Source organism: Notolepis coatsorum (assembly GCF_963971535.1).
Source record: "Notolepis coatsorum genome assembly, chromosome: 19".
Classification (NCBI taxonomy): Eukaryota; Metazoa; Chordata; class Actinopteri; order Aulopiformes; family Paralepididae; genus Notolepis; species Notolepis coatsorum.
This window is the reverse complement of record NC_140183.1, coordinates 47805862-47823497: the sequence shown is the minus strand read 5'-3', so window position 1 is coordinate 47823497 and position 17636 is coordinate 47805862. Positions and strand designations below refer to the sequence as shown.

Below are 17636 nucleotides of genomic sequence, written 5' to 3'. Positions count from 1 at the left end.
AAAGAAAACCGTTACTGACAATCAAGGAATCATAAATAGGGTTGGGCATCGTTTGGATTTGAACGATTCCGGTTCCGATTCCGATTCTCCATATCGATTCCTGTTCTAAACGATTCTCGATTCCGATTCTTTGAGGTGCAGGTCAAAACAGGTCACAGCTTATTTCGAAGGAGATTTTTTATTTTTTTTTATTTCAAAAAGAAAATCATACTATTCACATTTTCAGTTGACTTGATACAGTTTAATTTGGTTGCTGTACTGTAACTAGGGTATTAAAGTAAAAAAAAAAGTAAAAAAAAAAAAAAAAAATCGAAATTTAGAATCGAAATTCAAATATGTTACTTCCGGTTCCAGAACCGGAAGTTAGGAACCGGTTCCTATTAGAACCGGTTTTCGGTGCCCAACCCTAATCATAAACGACCCCCCCCCCCTTTCCTTCACGCATGATGGAGGATAATGTATAGCAGAGTTACTGTATTGCCCTGTATTTTACTGTCGTGCACTTTTACTGTTATGTAGACTGTTCTGTTTTGTGTTTTTATGTTTACGTGTGATGTATTGTGTATTGTGTACATGCACTTTTATTATGTTCTTGTGTGATGTACCGCACATTTTATTGCTGTCTGATGTTTGCGGGTGTTATTGCTGTCATCTTGGCCAGGTCTCCCTTGCAAAAGAGATCTTGTATCTCAATGGGACTTCCTGGTTAAATAAAGGTTAAATAAAAAAAAAAAAAAACGATCATATGCATTTGAACTTTTTTAATATAGCGTGTATAGGAACAAAACGCCATTGATTATATATAATATGCAGGGCCTATAACTCGCGTTCTAGGAATTACTGCTCTACGCTCTAAAAACATACTTATATTCACGACGGTACTAACACGACAATGTATGAATGGAAAAATATAACGTTCCCACATCCGGAACGATAGATACCCGATGTTGAATGGGCCATAGTAATGTCGATATAGCTATAATATTTAAAAAGTTATAGCCCTGCAAAGAAGGTGAGCGACTCCATAGGGTTACAGCACTGGCAGAGAGTGGTATAAGATGGGCAAACTGCGTGGCAGACAATGTGTTAAGCATTTTTGGTTGAAATAAAGGTAGTTATAAGGTTTTTAATTTGTCGTTAAAAAAGAACTACATTTACCAGTAGGCAGCCTGTTGTTCACTAGGCAGCCTGTTCAGTGCTGTCGCCTGATCCACGTCATGGCCAGCTGATACCAAGCTAGCTGCTAGCTAGCTAGCTAACGTTAACGTTACCTCGCTAAACGTACTAGACGTTAGCAATGTCTACTGTCGTTAACCATTTTAAATCTGGGCATGTAGAGGCATTTCGGGACAGAGTAAAATGTGCAGGTCCTCTTCTGAGACCTGGGCACTGCATGCATCATGCCGGCTAGCAAGCTAGATAGCAAGCTAGCTAGCTACACGTCACGGCCGGCTGATACCACGATAGCTAACTAAGGATGCACCGAATGGGAAATTCTTGGCCGAAACCGATACCGAAAATAGAAAACAGTTGGCCGAAAACCGAAAGCCGAAAGGCCGAAAATGATTCATAGAATAGATATTTTGCTACCTTTACGATTAATTGCGAATATTTTCATGTTGAGCTATAGATTGTGGATGAATACGCACAGAAAGGTACGCCATGCCAACGTTAATGCTTTATTTATCTAAAACGAGCCGATTTAGAAATGGTCAATGGGGAAATACATTAAGTGGAACAGAGGGTGGAACAGGAAAATGACGTAACCACTACACCGCCCTATTGTTGAGCTGAATAAGACATGCATTACAATGATAACAAATATTGCTTTAAAATGTGAACTTTGTGACTCTGGAAAGTGGAAAAGATGGTAACCGCTTTTCTCATAATGTTCGTTTATTGTTAAATATTTATTGATAACAAACCGAATCAAAATGTTCACAACATTTGTATCTTGCTAACCAATCTATAGCACTCTCAACGTGCATTGTAGTAAACCGTATAACCAGGGAGCGAAATTAACTTTTTGACTCACCGGCCAGTGGCGGGTAGATGGGAAGAATCTACCCGCCAAGCAGATTTCTTACCTGCCAACTTTTTTTTGATAAAAAAAAAAAATTATTATTGTTTTATATATATATTTTTTTAATAAAATATATATATTATATAATCATACTTGTAGTTGTATTATCTGCGAGACATCGCCACCTCGCTGTCTGCAAACAGCTCCACTGTCTGTGTGTATACTCTAGTGGCCTCCAGCTCCAGCAAGGATTCTCCGGCGCTACAGCTGGACCCTAAACTCTTACATTCAGCATGAAAGGATTCTCCTACCCTGCACCTGGACCCTAGTCAGCAGCGCTGCAGCCCTCATGCGATGTAACTGGACACTTGCAGTTGTTTATGTCGGGAGCTATCAGAAGCTAGCCAGCTGGATAACGTTACACAATGCCTCATGTATTAAACTAAAAGTGAATAGTTGACTGGGTCATTTTGTAACAGTAGCTAACATCAGCTCACAGAGGTCTCTCTGACTAGAGTAGACTAACATCAGTCACGGTGACTGTGTGTTTACATGCAGCATACAGAAACAGGTAGGGGAGGTTTAGGAGCAGCAATGCGCTCAGACAGCGAGTGAGAACTCCGCTCAGAATTGGATCATGATTTTCGGTTTTCACATGACCATTTGATTGGCCGCCACACGGCGGTCAGTCCTCTAAGTGGGAGGCGCCAAACGTAAAAACTGCCCGCAAATGGCGGGCGGCGCTCTCTAGTTTCGGTCCCTGCGTATAACATGTGAATATGTGACAAAGCTATGGAGTAAATATGTTGAGCTAAAGTATGTACAGTATTATATATACAGTGGTACAAGTATGAATACATACACTATCATAATAACCACTCAGCCAGTGGTTTAATAATATGAGTAGGTATAGCTATATATACAGATATAGATGGATATAGGTAGTATAATGAAGGTAGGTATGAGTACAGTGTAAGACGGATGTAGGCAGTATAGGCAGTGGACTTGAGTATAGAGTTCAGAGTTTGACCATGGGTGTACCATCTCAGTATGCTGCTAGATTACAGGTTGCAGCAATGCACTGTCGGAATGCTGAACAGCTGCTACAATTTTGGCATGACGGCTCCACAAAGTCATCGTCACCATATTGTCTATGGCAGGGGTTCCCAAACTTTTCAGGCCGGGGCCCAGAAAATAAGGCGTCAGAGAGCCGCGGCCCAATGCACATCGTCTGGCTTTTTTTTTTTTTTTTTTTTTTGCCAGGCGACCGATTTTTTAAGCCAAATATCACTTCAATCCTATTAAGTTAGTTCAAGTTAGTTATTCATTTATATGTGCTATTTATGAGAGGGCTAACTTGTTGCAAAATAATAATGATAATAATAATAGCCTCATTAAAATACTATTGTTGCTTCGGTTGTTTTCAGCGTTTTATGTGCATAATCTGTTATTTAGTTTGAAATGTTCGTTGAAATAAGTAGATTTTTCGTTTTTGTTTATTTATTAAGTTAATATAAAACCATATAGTCACATTTTAGAATACAATAGAATAGAATTTTAGAATACAACTAGAAACACTGTCCTGGCCTGCTTCTAAGTTCAGTGGCCTGACAAAAAAAATTCAAATTAAAAAATAAAAAAATAAAAAAAATGTTTTTTTTTAATTTTTTTTTAATTTTTTTTAAATCATCTCGCGGCCCATCCGTGGCTGCTCGCGGCCCACCTTTGGGTCGCGACCCCGACTTTGGGAACCACTGGTCTATGGTACAGTGCCAGATTTTACATCCTGGTGACATCACAACTTTGGAGGTTCTCCCTCTGATGTCCAACCTTAGGTGCAGGTGGTGAGGTTCATCACAAGTATGAGCTTGAACTATCCTGGGACACAGGAGGAATAACATGTGAATTCTTGAAAATGGGTGGCATTCCCCTTTAACATCAACCTACCATCTCTTTGTCTCTCTTATAGTGTCTCCTCAGAATGAGAAGCTGAGCTATGCAGCTGCAGCCCTGCAGTCTGGCGGTGGCTCCTCAACCACAACCTCTACCACAACCTCTGTCTCCACCGCTGCCTCGCAACAGGTTAACAAAAAGAGAATTGTAATACATTAGTTTCTGTACAACACAAAGTAATCAGATTACAGATGCCTTTCTAAAATAAAATGGAGGATTGCTTGTTTTAATCAAAGACATATCGGAGGGCATTTAGACACTAACATCTAGATAAATGTTTCATTATGCCATTTCTTCTTAGCTTGCATCCTTACTGCCATATTCTGGAGTTAGTTAACTTCTACATTGTCTGGTTTGCCAAATGTACTGAAATGTATCCACTTCTTTGGAGAATATGAACCATACTACTCTACACTACTATACTACACAAACTAGGGCTGCAACTAACGATTATTTTGGTAATCGACTAATCTGTCTTATTTTTTCGATTAGTCGACTAATCTAACGATTATTTTTGTCACACCCTCAATCTCTGTTTCCTGTGGGCATGGCTCCTTCTCCAATGCATGTTTTACCTCACATGCTCAAGTCTGCACACCTGTGAATGTCACCCTGTTGTCCAGTCCCTCTGCCTTAACATAACATGATGATCCCATAGCAAATTAAAAGAATGACTCATGAAACATTTGAATTTGGATCTTAAGCAACTTTAAATCAAAATGTATTTGAACAATACAACAATCACTCATAACAAGATAAATAAATTAAATAATACAAATTAAAGTGGAAGTGTTTAAATAACCAAAAAATATATATAGCAGACTTCTTAGCTTAACATCCCAGGGAACTAATGGGATAACTGGGGATGTTGTTTGCTCCTGACAAGAGTCTCAAAGTCTGGGGTGATGGTAGACAAAGCATGTCATTTTTTTATGACTAATCGACGCAAAAATTCTGCGTCAACGAGTTTTTATGATCAACGTCGTCGATTATGTCGACTAATCGTTGCAGCCCTAACACAAACTACATAACCCCTCACCCTGTACCATCCCCTCAAATCTCTTAGGCATATCTCCTCCCTGCAGCCTGGGAGGGCCTGAGCTCCTCCTTCCTAAACACTGCATTTTTTTCTCATAAGGCCTAACAAAATAAATAGTTTGGTTCCTGTTGGTTGTCAGTTAAGGCCATGGGTAGGTAGGGAATTTATTTTATAAAAAAAATTCCCACGCGACTCTGGATAGGGAATTCTTTTATTTAATTTTTTCTCGACAACATGGATGTATGTACTCTGCCAGCATGTTTAATATCCATATACTAAAGGTTAAAATACAAAGACACTGTACTACAAAAGTACAATGTACAAAGGTAGTAGTATTAAAAATGCCACCCCTAAATACTACTCACTAAATATCCCGACGTCAGAGAGCTGTGCAAATATTGTGAAATACTTGCTTTTTATATATTCTCATTATTGACATGGACTGCACTTTTCTTTACTAAGATTTAATAAAATTGTATTGTAAAAAAATATATATATATTTTTTTACAAACTCCTCAAATAAATTTGGGTCGCACATAAATCGGCAGGGTCGGTCGGCAACCGGAACCAAACAATTTATTTTGCATGGCCTAACATCCATAATATCCATTCTTAGCTGCTACAACTGCTCCATGACTTATGCCTTGTCCACACGTATACGGATATTTTTGAAAACATATATATATATAAAAAAAACACATACATGTATTTTCTCTGTTTCGGCCTCCCGTCCACATGAAAACAATGGAAAACTGAGTTTGAGTTCACTGAAAATGAGCTTTTGGAAAATGTTAACATCATGACTAATGGCCCTGTCCACATAATATATGGATATTTTCTCTGCAATCAGGACCACGGAGAGATCCCTGCAGCCTGCCGTCAGTTCATATGAGAGAGATCTTCTAAAACACTGTTGGTGTGGACAGGAATTATTTTGAAAGCAGGGCGGGTGAAAAATGCATTTTTAGAAACATCTGTGTACATGGCATTAGTCTTATGCTCTGCCACACTTTTTAATTTAGATTAAAGCTGGATTATTCTAGGCGGTCAGGTGGCGTAGCGGAGATTGCGTTCGTCACCAACACCGGAGACGCTGGATTCGCCTGTTTGAATCCAGCTCACAGCTCCGGTGTTGTCACCAGCTTGGCTGGCCGTTCACACTAATACAATTGGCTGTATTAGAGGGTGGGAAAGCTGGCGGGGTGGGTCCGGGTCGTCGGTTGTAAACAGCGACTCCTACAGTTCGGTCGGGGCACCTGCTCAGCACGGATAGGATCTAAGGGGGGTAGTGTGATCCTTCCACACGTTACACCCTCTCAGTGAGAGTCCGCGCTGCCAGGTGAAAAGAAGCGGTTGATTGGCTGGACGTGTGTCGGAGAAAGCATGTGATAGCCTCCACTCTCCCAGACCGACTGTGGGGGGTAAGTGCGCAGCGACCAGGAAGGGGATTGGGAATTGGCATAACGACTAACATTGGGATGGGAGAAAATTGGAGGAAAAAGGAGGGGGAAAAAGACCAATAAAAAAAAAAGCTGGATTATTCTGATTATATTACGGAGTAATCCAGCAGAATATATTGCTGGTTAAAATGTGTATCAGGTCATCTGTAATAGATTATATTTAGAAAAATCTTTCCACCACTATCTACCGTAGAGTAGGGATGGGTACCGAATTCGGTACTTTTGAGGCACCGAACCGAAACACGTCGGTACTACCGAGTATCGAATCAAGTGAGAAACCGAGATTTTTTTTTTTTTTTTTTTTTAAATCTTTATTTTATTTTTATTTATAATTTTTTATTTTTTTTTGTCAACGTTCACACGCACAATATATGCTTACCTAGGATTTGACTTGATTCAACAACAAAGCAGTCGGAGCAATGACAAGCCGAAAACTGTCTTTGGATTTTTTTTTATGACTGAGGTAGGTAAATTAAATTTCTTGAGACTAAAGTACAGAGGAAAAAAAAGTACCGGTTTCGATTCACAGGTACCGGTACCGTATCGGTTCAAATGTGAAAGGTACCCATCCCTACCGTAGAGGTTCTCTTTTTTCCCCCTTACTCTTAACCCTTTCTCTGCCACGCTTATATCCATCAATGTTTGATCACTGCCAGCTCTATTTGTCTATGGAGATGTTCACCTACTTTGCAGGGCTATAACTTTTTAAATTGTATTGCTAAATTGACATTACTATGGCCCATTCAACATCGATTAGCTATTGTTCAGGGTGTAGGAACGTTTTACTTTTTCATTCACACATTCATATAAAAATACTGTCTAGAGTATAAATATGTTTTTACCGTTTTCTGCAGTAATTCCTAGAATGTGAGATATAGCCATTTATGCATATATTACATCATCAAATGCAGTTTGCTAGCGATTGACGTCAGATTAAAAATTTAAATTGTACAAGGTCCTAAACGTCATGACTCATCATCTGATGTTGACCGGGGGGGGGGGGGTCGTTTATAATGCAATGACCGACGTTAAATGAATCATGTAGTATGGGTGATATATTGATCATGGCAGTTTGTATGGATAATAATAATCAAAAACGCTGAAACTCACTGCAGCTTCCTCGTAGCGATGGGGGATGATACTGGAGCAAAAAGTTCGCTATTATGGGATGTAGATCTAGATGAACCATTTCCGGGTTGTATAATAAATATATACGTCCAAATAACGTTGTTTATTGAGTTATGGCAACCGATCGATTATCCAGTGTGTCAAGATGGAGTCCCGGGAGCGATCGCGAGTGGCGGACGGAATAGGAGGGACACCAAGCACTTCCGGCCCCACTTACCCACTTTCGGTTTGTCGATCGGCCACCAGGTGGCGATATTGAACCGTTGGAGAGTTGAGTGGAGATCCCCAGCACCCGTCAAGGATCCGTCGGTGAAATATGATTACCATGACAGATTTTTGAAATATTGATCTCAAAGACGCTGTAAAACGTCATTGGCAGATTACGCATGGCGAGGAATGACGTCTTAACACGTCATTGGCGATTAAAGGGTTAACAGCTTGAGTGCCAGCAGGGGTCGCAGGATTTAGCGCTTGAGTGCCAGCGCTCTATTCAATGAGAGTGCGAGCACATTTGCGAACGCATAAACTATATCTTAAATTATGGCTATGTGTCTAATACGCCCGTCGCTTATCAATGACTTGCTTGCAGTCAACATTGTCGAAACGGATTGTTTTTTTATCGGTACATTTCCGTTTTATACCATTTTCAAAAACGCTCGTTCTTCGAAATGTCCAGAAAAGAAAAGTGCAGGAAAAGAGCAGGAATCGCAAATAACTTTGTCATTTTTCTGCCTTTATGAATAGTTTTCAAATAAACGCTAAATTATCGATAGTATATGTGTACTTATGCACGCTAGAGAAGCGGGCTGAAAAATCGATTATCTTATTTCCTGATCAGCACACACACACGTTGATATATCTGTGAAAAAAGCTCTGATTATCCCAAGACTGGTAAAATAGATTCCTTACCTCAGATCAGATGTTCTCCAAAAAGATTATTCCAATTCCTGATCGCCATTCCAAATATCGATTGTGTTTATTGATCCAACGCTGGGTGCTTGAAACATATTCCACGCTGTTCTGAGGGACCACAAATACTGCAATCGGCTCGGATTACATGCCTGACAAGTAAAATGTGGATTTTCTTTTCCCCATGCGTTTTCCTTCAGTCCAATCCAAAGGGTGCATTACCATCCGGGAGACAATAGGGGGCGGTATTTTCCCTGTTCGAGCTCAGAGAGAGTCCCAGTGGTAACGTGAGGCTAGATTGATGAAAAATGAATGGTAATCGCTAATAAAAAAAAAAACTATTAATAACGAGATTTCTCATCGTTGGCACTGAACGGATGGCATGAAATAACGAGAATTCTTGTCGTTGGCACTCAAAGTGTTAACACTTTGTATGCCACTCACGACTTTTCTCGGGTTTACCCCCCCGACCGTTGAATGCCACGTCACGAGTATTCTCGTTTTTTTTAATTTATTATATATTTTTTTAGCGATCTGTAATCATATTGCATCACGCGAGCCTACCGTTGGGAGATCCAGGGACCGCCGGCGCTCAGATGTGAAAAAAGCGCCCCCTATGGTCTCCCAGATGGTAAATCACCCTTTTGGAATGGACTCAATGAAAGTGAATGGGAGAACGGATTTCTGACTCCACATTTTACTTTTCACTGATGCAGCCGGGGTCTACCAGAGTTCATTCTGGAGCCTCTGAGCCACGGCGAATATGGGTTATACTGTACACACGATGGATCAATACAATTATCGATTTTTTCGAATGGCGATCGGAAATTGGAATAAACCATTTGGATACCATCTGACCTCAGGTAAGGAATCTATGTTATCAGTGTTAGGATAATCAGACTCGTTTTCACGGATATATAAGCGTTTATGTGATATGTGATATGGCTGTTTTGACTGTAAAAGCCATGAGGAAATAAGAGCAGCGATTATCAGCGCGCGGCACGAGCGTGCGTGCGCACACATATACTATCGATCATCTAGCGTTTATTTGAAAACGATTCATAAATAGGCCGACAAATGACAACGTTCTGGAATATTCCAGTAAAAGGCGATTATCATAGACATGGGTTGTTTTTTCCGCGAAAACGGGTGATTTTCAAAATGCTATCAAACGGAAATGAAGCGATAAAAAAACAATCTGCCTTGACAATGTTGACTGGAAAATGATTCTTTGATAAGCGACGGGCAGATTAGACACATTTAAAACATAGATTAGGCGATATTAACGTTAACATTGGGAGTGGATGGTGGCATTCCAGCCGGTAAAAAGGAAAATACGGCTGGCGCTCAAAGTGTTAAAGAACACATTTGGCCAATCACTTCTATCTGAGTGTATATATATATATATATATATATATTAGAGCTGGGCCGTTAACGGCGTTAACGCGAGACTAGTATCGCGCGATAATATAATTGACGCCGTTAATCTATAAAAGATATATATATATATTATTATTATTTTTTTTTTACTTTTTTTTTTAACCTTTATTTACCCAGGGTAGGTTCGCTGAGCACAGATGCTCTTTTTCAGGAACGCCCTGCTTCACATTCACACAGTTCCATTCACACCTGGGAGCAGGGACGTGCACAGGACTTTAGAGGGGCAGGTGCTCAAAGGCTGAAAAGGGCACTATACCTGTGTGTGTCTTAACCGAGCGCGCATAGCGCACAAGCCCGATTTTTAAGGACCCTTTTCGGGCGGGGGCTCACTTATCCTTGAAAGACACTTTTATCACTGACTTAAAAGGCCCATACATCTCCATAAATGTTCAGGGGGGAGGGAATAAGTGCTTACCCTGCAGACCCCAAGAAGTGCTGTATATTCTGTATTGTTTAATATAAATGCATTTTTTATTCCAATCCCGATTTGTATTTGAGATTCCCAAATCCCATCGGACTTGACTTCTTCGTGTCCCTCAGTGAGTATAATACCAGCATTCAACTGTATGCGCCACAGCGGTTTCTATCATCATCATCATCACCACCCACGCTATAAAATATATAGGTCCGCGGAGAGGCACGCTGAGGAGGCCGTGCAAACTGCAATGGAATATGGGGCATCTCTCTCTCTTTACCTAATATTTTGATTCTATCCTGACATTTTTCAGTTGGAAGGGCAGTCTATATGCTTTTTTTTCAGAAAGGGCACTTTTTTTATGAGGCTCAAAAAGGCAGGTGCTCAAGCACCCCTTGGGCTCTATGTGTGCACGTGCCTGCCTGGGAGCTGCCCAGTACAACCACAGTTGACACCATTGGCCACTCAAGGGCACTTCAGCGGTTGGTGTTCCTGCCGGTCCCGGGGATCGAACCGGCAACCTTCCGGTCACAAACCTGCTTCTCTAACCTTTAGGCCACCGCTGCCCCACGGGCTGAACTGAATTGAGTGACCTGACTGGTTTATGGGAGTTTAACACACATGCTGGACTGAAAATGAATTGTTTGTTTTATGAAATGTTTGCTTATGATTTGAATTGAATCCAATACATGGACATTTTGATTTTGAATTGAGCATGACTCTTGAGTGGTTTTTGAATTTATGAAAAGGTAATTGATTGTTACATTTTAGCAAACTAACCTATGATTTAGCTTGCTCAGTAGTCTAGGCCTACTATTAATTAAATTATTTGTCTACCTTTATGTGGTACAGTCTTATGCCGGAGCTATAGGCCTAATTAACCAATTAAAAAGGTAATTTGATTTGCATTGGCAGGGTTTGGCCCTGTCTGGCACCCAACGGGAAAAATATTATAGGCACTATAAGTAGACACCGCTACATAAAACAAGCTGGTCTGCCTGAGTGACTGGTGGAAGAAGGAGAAATAGAGATTGGACTGATTGAGTCAAGCCATCTCACATAGTTCAAGTTTGAAATGCTTCTTTCTGTTTTGCTCCTGAGAGTGTGCTAGATACTGTACTGTTCTGTACTGGTAATATTATTTATTTGTGTTAACTTCTGAATAAAACAACTTATTAAACACAAGTACATCTTATTGAACATTATTTTGATATTTCATTACCAATTATCAAATCAAAACAGCTTTTTCAAACAGTCTGTAATGCATTTTTGAAACGGGAGATGGGCTCATGGTGTAATGGGCCACCTGGCCTGAGAAACGTAAGGAGGAAAGAAAAAGTAAGGACTTACTTCTGGTCATTATTTGGGTAGAACACACATATTTTGAATGCCTTCGGCAGACTTTTTAATTTTTTTGAGCCATTTTAATCTAGATTAATCTAACCTCTAATATATATATATATTGTCTTTTGAAAATTCTACATTTGAAATTTGATTTTGAGTGATATAATGCCATCTAGATGTGGGCTGACAACAGTTGTAAGTGCTGAACACCTGTTCTCCCAATGCTGAATCTCATTATGCTAACTAATAAATTAAATAATGGTACATATAGTATTTGTTATTTTGCTGGGGATTCCCTAGAGCTCCTCCAAGTTCCCCCGGTACCTGCACTGATAGTTCTCCACTTTGAAGCTGACTTTGACTTTGTCTGACTTGCCAATAATTTGTTAGCAGTAAGTAAATGTGCTAAATAACTCCCAAGGACAATGAACAACAACAACAACAAAATGTCATCTTCCCCAGACTGTAGCCATGTCTCACAGGCTGGAAGATGGAGAACCTTGTTGTATTAATCGTAAGGAAGTCTAATAAGGAGTTGGTTCTGCTTGCAGTGGTTCCATCTTCCCCATATGCTCTGTGCCTCCTTCCCTGAGAACCTAGCAATCTGAAAATGTCCCTCTTTATAGAAGAAACAACGTTGATGATTTTCTTTTGTTCTTCCTCTATTTCTTCATAGCCTCCAGCAAAAAGAAAGTTTGAATTCAGTAAGGAGCGCCAATCTGCCCCCACTCCTGCTCCGTCGAAGAAAACCAGCCCCATGGCCTCGCCTGAGGGAAAAGTTGCCACCCCCAAACCCAAACCCAGCCCAGCTAGCACCCCCAGTCCCAGTGCTGCCAAAGGTGATCATGTACACACAACCTTTACCGCCTCACCTCTGTCTATATTAAAGGGATAGTTCAGAATTTTCAAACCCTACCCCTATTTATTACTTACCAATGATGATGTTGATCAGTAGAGTCCCTTCTCAGCACAATCCATTCTGTTCCTTGTACTAGCTTTGGCTAGTTAGCCACAAACGAATGCAATGTCAATGGGGTCATGCTCCTGTCTGTACAAGCTGACTAAAGCTCACTGAAATCTATTTTGAGCTAGAATGAGGAACCGAATGGATTGTGCTGAGAAAGAATACTACCAATCAACATAATCATTGGTAAGTAGGAAATGGGGCTTGGGTTCCAAAAAGCTGAACTATCCCTTTAAGTTATATATTAGTTGTTATATCACACTGAAGAATGTTATATTTAGGGCTACTGTCTCCTAGTTTGGATAGTTGGCTTATAGTTTTTAGAGGTCTTTGAAGATGTTCGGAAACAATTTGTGTTTTATGCTGAAAAAGTCCATAGTCTTTACTGGCATATAATAAGCTCATCTCTGGCATCACATCACAAACGTATTCACGATATACTTTAGTACTAGATAAAGTCTAGAGGTCGCATTCATTTGTGGAAGGACAATTAAATATGCAATTTTAAAGCTTTGTCGATTAAATATAAATACAAATAAATAAAATATTTGACTAGTCTGCAGAAATTCAGATCAGTCAACTTGCAATTTGTTGTACTATGAGACAATATGCTGATCTCACGGTATGATAGGTAGATAGATTCAGAAGTTTTCTGATGACTCTGCGATAGTGGGATGTATAAAGGACGGTGACAAGAGGGAATACCGGGAACTGGTAGTGGACTTCGTGACATGGTGCGATAAAAACCACCTGCAGCTAAATGTGGCGAAGACCAGGGAACTGGTGGTGGAGGAGTGCACCTGTGACCCCTGTTTCCATCAGGGGAGTCGATGTGGACATGGTTGAGGAGTACAAATACCTCAGTGTTCACATCGAACTGAACGGGTCAAAACATGCAGGGGTACTGTACAAGAAGGGCCAGAGCCGACTCTACTTCCTCAGAAGGCTGAGATCATTCAATGTCTGTACAAGGATGTTGAGGATGTTCTATGAGTCGGTGGTGGCGGGCGCCTTCTTGTACGCTGTGACCTGCTGGGGACTGAGAGCAGGGGACACAAACAGGCTGGTCAGGAAGGCCAGTAGCGCGGTTGGGGTGGAGCTGGACTCCCTAGCGAGGGTGGCGGAGAGGAGGAGCCTTGCTAAGCTCCAGGCCATCAGGGAAAACCCCTCCCACCCACTATATACAGACTTGGCTGACAGGAGGAGCATGTTCAGTGCTAGGCTCACACTACCTAAATGCATCACTGAACGGCACAGGAAGTCCTTCATTCCAACAGCCATCAGACTATACAATGCATCACTGAGCACAGAGTGACAGTTACCATCTTCCTGGACCCTTACTTTTGAAACAGCACTGTGCAATACTACACCTACTGTAGACCTCAGTATATTTTTACTGTATTTATTTACTGTATATTTTATTCTATTTTTATTCTATTTTATTCTACTCTTATCTTAGGCAATTTGATTTGTTTTGTTATTCTTATTCGTGACCTGTTCTGTCTAAATGTTGAGCGATTTGCAATGTCAAATTTCCCTCGGGATAATAAAAGTACCGGTATTTCTATTCTATATGATTTTACTTGTATACAAATCCTCTCCTCAGTCAGAGCCTCTCAGATATTGTTCTAACTGTCGTCATAATCACCCCAGCCCCACCAGCCCAGAGGACCTCTGAGCAGAGGAAGGAGAGCCAGTCCAAACACCAGCCTAAGGCCAAACCCCACAAAGACAAGCCCTCGAGTGCTGAGCAGGTCCCATTTAACCGGATCCTGGAGGGGGTGGTGTTTGTCCTCAGCGGCTTCCAGAACCCCGTCAGGGGGGATCTGAGGGACCAGGCCCTGGCCCTGGGAGCCAAGTACCGGCCCGACTGGACTCCAGATGCTACACACCTTATGTAAGTCACATGCTGGGAGGAACTCTGTGAGAACTGCATATGTATGAGGTTTCATTTCAAAACATATCTCCATTTGGGGGAAAAGCGTTAAGTTTAGTGCTCAATGTTTAAAATGCAAGCAATTGCATTCTCTTAAATAGTTCTAATTTGTGAGCGAAGATGCTGAAATAGTTCATTAATAAGTCTTCACATGCTCTACACTCAATCATAATATGTTACATCATATCATAATCTTATGTGATCCCGCATTTGTGAACTGATAAGTTGTATATTCTATTATAAAAAAAAGACCACTACTGCAAGAAATTCAGTCTTACGATTGTATCTCAACGTATATTCTTCATTGCAAGAGCAGTGTATTGCCGCCAGCATCTGTTTAGTAATGTAACCATGCACACGTGTTTGTCTGTGTCTTTTGCTCTATTTGACTTCAGCTGTGCCTTTGCCAACACCCCCAAGTATAGCCAAGTGAAGTCAGCAGGGGGCATCATCGTACGGAAGGAATGGGTGTTGGACTGTCACAAGAGGAAGCAGAAGATCTCCTACAAACGGTAATTAGAAGAGAAGGGTGGTAAAAGCAATCAAAGAAAAGGAGACAACCATAGATCAGTGTACTACTGAATCAGATCAGTGTACTACTGAATCGGCATCACCTATTCCTCTCAGTCATACAGACTGTGGGTGGTGTTATGGGCATCTAGTTTGCAGAAGTGGCAGCACATCCATCGACTGTGCAAGACAATTCTACAAGGCTTGAGTGGTTTGGCTAGAAGAAGAGGTACACAGCAAGGTAAAAAGACCATACCAATGTCAATTTGACTTCTCGCCATTGCCTGGCGATTGTTCTCGTCTTTAACACATTGGGTGCCACGCCTTTTTCGGGCCCCATCTAGGGCTGTCACGGTATGACATTTTCTCACCGCGGTTGTGCGTGTGGCTCATCACCGCGGGATGCGGTGGTACCGCACTTGTAAAAAATATTAATAAATTTTTTTATATACATATACACTTTTTATTAAGACATGCAAGTTTACTCGTGATTGTGATAAGAAAATAATTTTAAGGTCGTAGGAGTCCCGAAACGTTCAATTTTTTTTTTTTTTAATAATCTATCCATTTGTCCCTCAACATTCTGAAATGTGATAAAAGTAGATTAGGGTGTTGCCTTGTGATGCGTTGTGGGATATAATGGTCCACGCAAGCAGCGAATAGTCAGTCACACATCCCTTCTCCAAAGTTTGCAAAACAAAGCTAACGTTATCCAGTTGACATTACAGATCATAATAGCTATCAGTGTTTCCCACAGGATTTTGTGAGACTGTGGTGGGTGAACCTTGGCCCCTCTAGGGGGGTCCGGGGTGTTAGATTCTGATCAATCGGCCAGTATCACGTCTTCATCTGTTTGGCTTGTGTAATCATCTCCCCATCTGCGTTGTGTTTTATCTCTCCGACGTCTCATACACTGGCTGATACAATCCTTCTCTCCCCGTTAGTGCGATCCGCAAACCATAATAATTTTCCACCTTCGTAAGAATTCGACATCTTGACAGCATACCTTTCTTGAAAGAGCGTTGTTTATTGATATAAACAGAAGCCTCAGCCCAGATGTTATCAGATTGTATTTTCATTGCTATCGTCTCTGCTGTTATTCAGTCCAATGGTGGTCAGGCCTGGTCGTTAGCCTGAACCATCCTCGTGTTAGCCGAAGCTAATGATGATGTGTCATTCCCCCCCCCCCCCCCCCCCCCCTCTCCGTGATGAGAGGAGAGAGTCTCTTCTGGTTTCTTCCCTCTTAGTCTCAGTCAGATTTTAGTCTGCCCCTATCCGGAACCACTGTTCGATTTATAGATCTTCGTCATAGCAACGACGTCCCGCCCCCCTTCTGGTTGTCATGCGACGCGCTGTCATGACAACTGCTAATAACCTTTCACACCATTAAAAACGCAGTTTCCACTGTTTCATTAAGGATGTCACCCCTCTCCCTCGCTCTGTGCTGCTATCAGCTTGTTGATGTACTGGGGAATTCAAAACATTCTGCTCTGCTCAGTGTAGTGCTCACTAACACCCTGCTCGCTCTGAACCACTGTCTCCTGCTCACCACCACCGTCAGCCTGCACATTTCGACCTCTGCCCCGACCCCCTTTAGATGCTCTCATCTCCCCCCAATCTATACATCACATACATTGAAAAACACCCAAAAACACCCGTTTCCTTCAGGGGGCATGCCTTTTTTTTGTTGTACATTTTAAAGTTAAATGCATCAATCTGGTGCACTTTGAGAGCAAAATAAAGAGGCCAGATCTATGATGAACTTTGTGCTAAAAGCACAAAATCAACTAGACCAGTGCTTCCCAATCCTCTCCTCGAAGCACCCCAGCCGTTCAATGTATTTGTTAAATTCCACCATCAGTACACCTGATTCAACTTAACTAGCCCTTTAGTTGAATCAGGTGTGCTGGTGGTGGAATTGAACAAATACATGGAACGGCTGGGGTGCTTCGAGGAGAGGATTGGGAACCACTGGACTAGAGCATACATTTGAGCCATCAAAGAAATTAAGCAAAAGTGGTTACCGGTGTTGAACTGGTTTATTTTTTAGAACATAAAAAAATATACTCTATTACTATTACGAATACTACCACTGCCAATACTACTAGGGATGGGAATTGATAGGATTTTATCGATACGATTCCATTATCGATCCTGCTTATCGATACCTGATCAATTTATAATTTAAATAAATAAATTGGAAATGCAACAGAACTACATTTACATTTACATTTAGTCATTTAGCTGACTCTTTTATCCAAAGCGACTTACAAGTTCTGTACGACAAGCCATCAGCAAGGGCACAACTCTATCAGCTGAGCAACTATGTTCATCAAAGTGTTGAGTGCTACAGTGTAGGTTAGTTTATTAGGACAAGTACATGACAGTACGGTTAGTTAGGGTTAGATATTTTTTTTTTCTTCAGATAATGGTTGAAGAAGTGCGTCTTTAGTCGACGGCGAAAGATTGGACGTGATTCGGCTGTCCTAACTGGGGTGGGTAGTTCATTTCACCA

At 41.1% G+C, this 17636-nt stretch overlaps 1 protein-coding gene across 1 annotated transcript in view; it reads left to right on the top strand.

The window, feature by feature from the left end:
- LOC311246154 (DNA repair protein XRCC1-like) overlaps nt 1–17636 on the top strand; it is a 118684-nt gene that overhangs the window by 25777 nt on the left and 75271 nt on the right. The window contains exons 7-10 of the mRNA XM_084336265.1: nt 3993–4105; nt 12388–12550; nt 14329–14572; nt 15007–15123. Of these exons, the coding sequence (XP_084192391.1) occupies nt 3993–4105; nt 12388–12550; nt 14329–14572; nt 15007–15123 (637 nt within the window). The remainder of the gene's footprint in view (nt 1–3992; nt 4106–12387; nt 12551–14328; nt 14573–15006; nt 15124–17636) is intronic.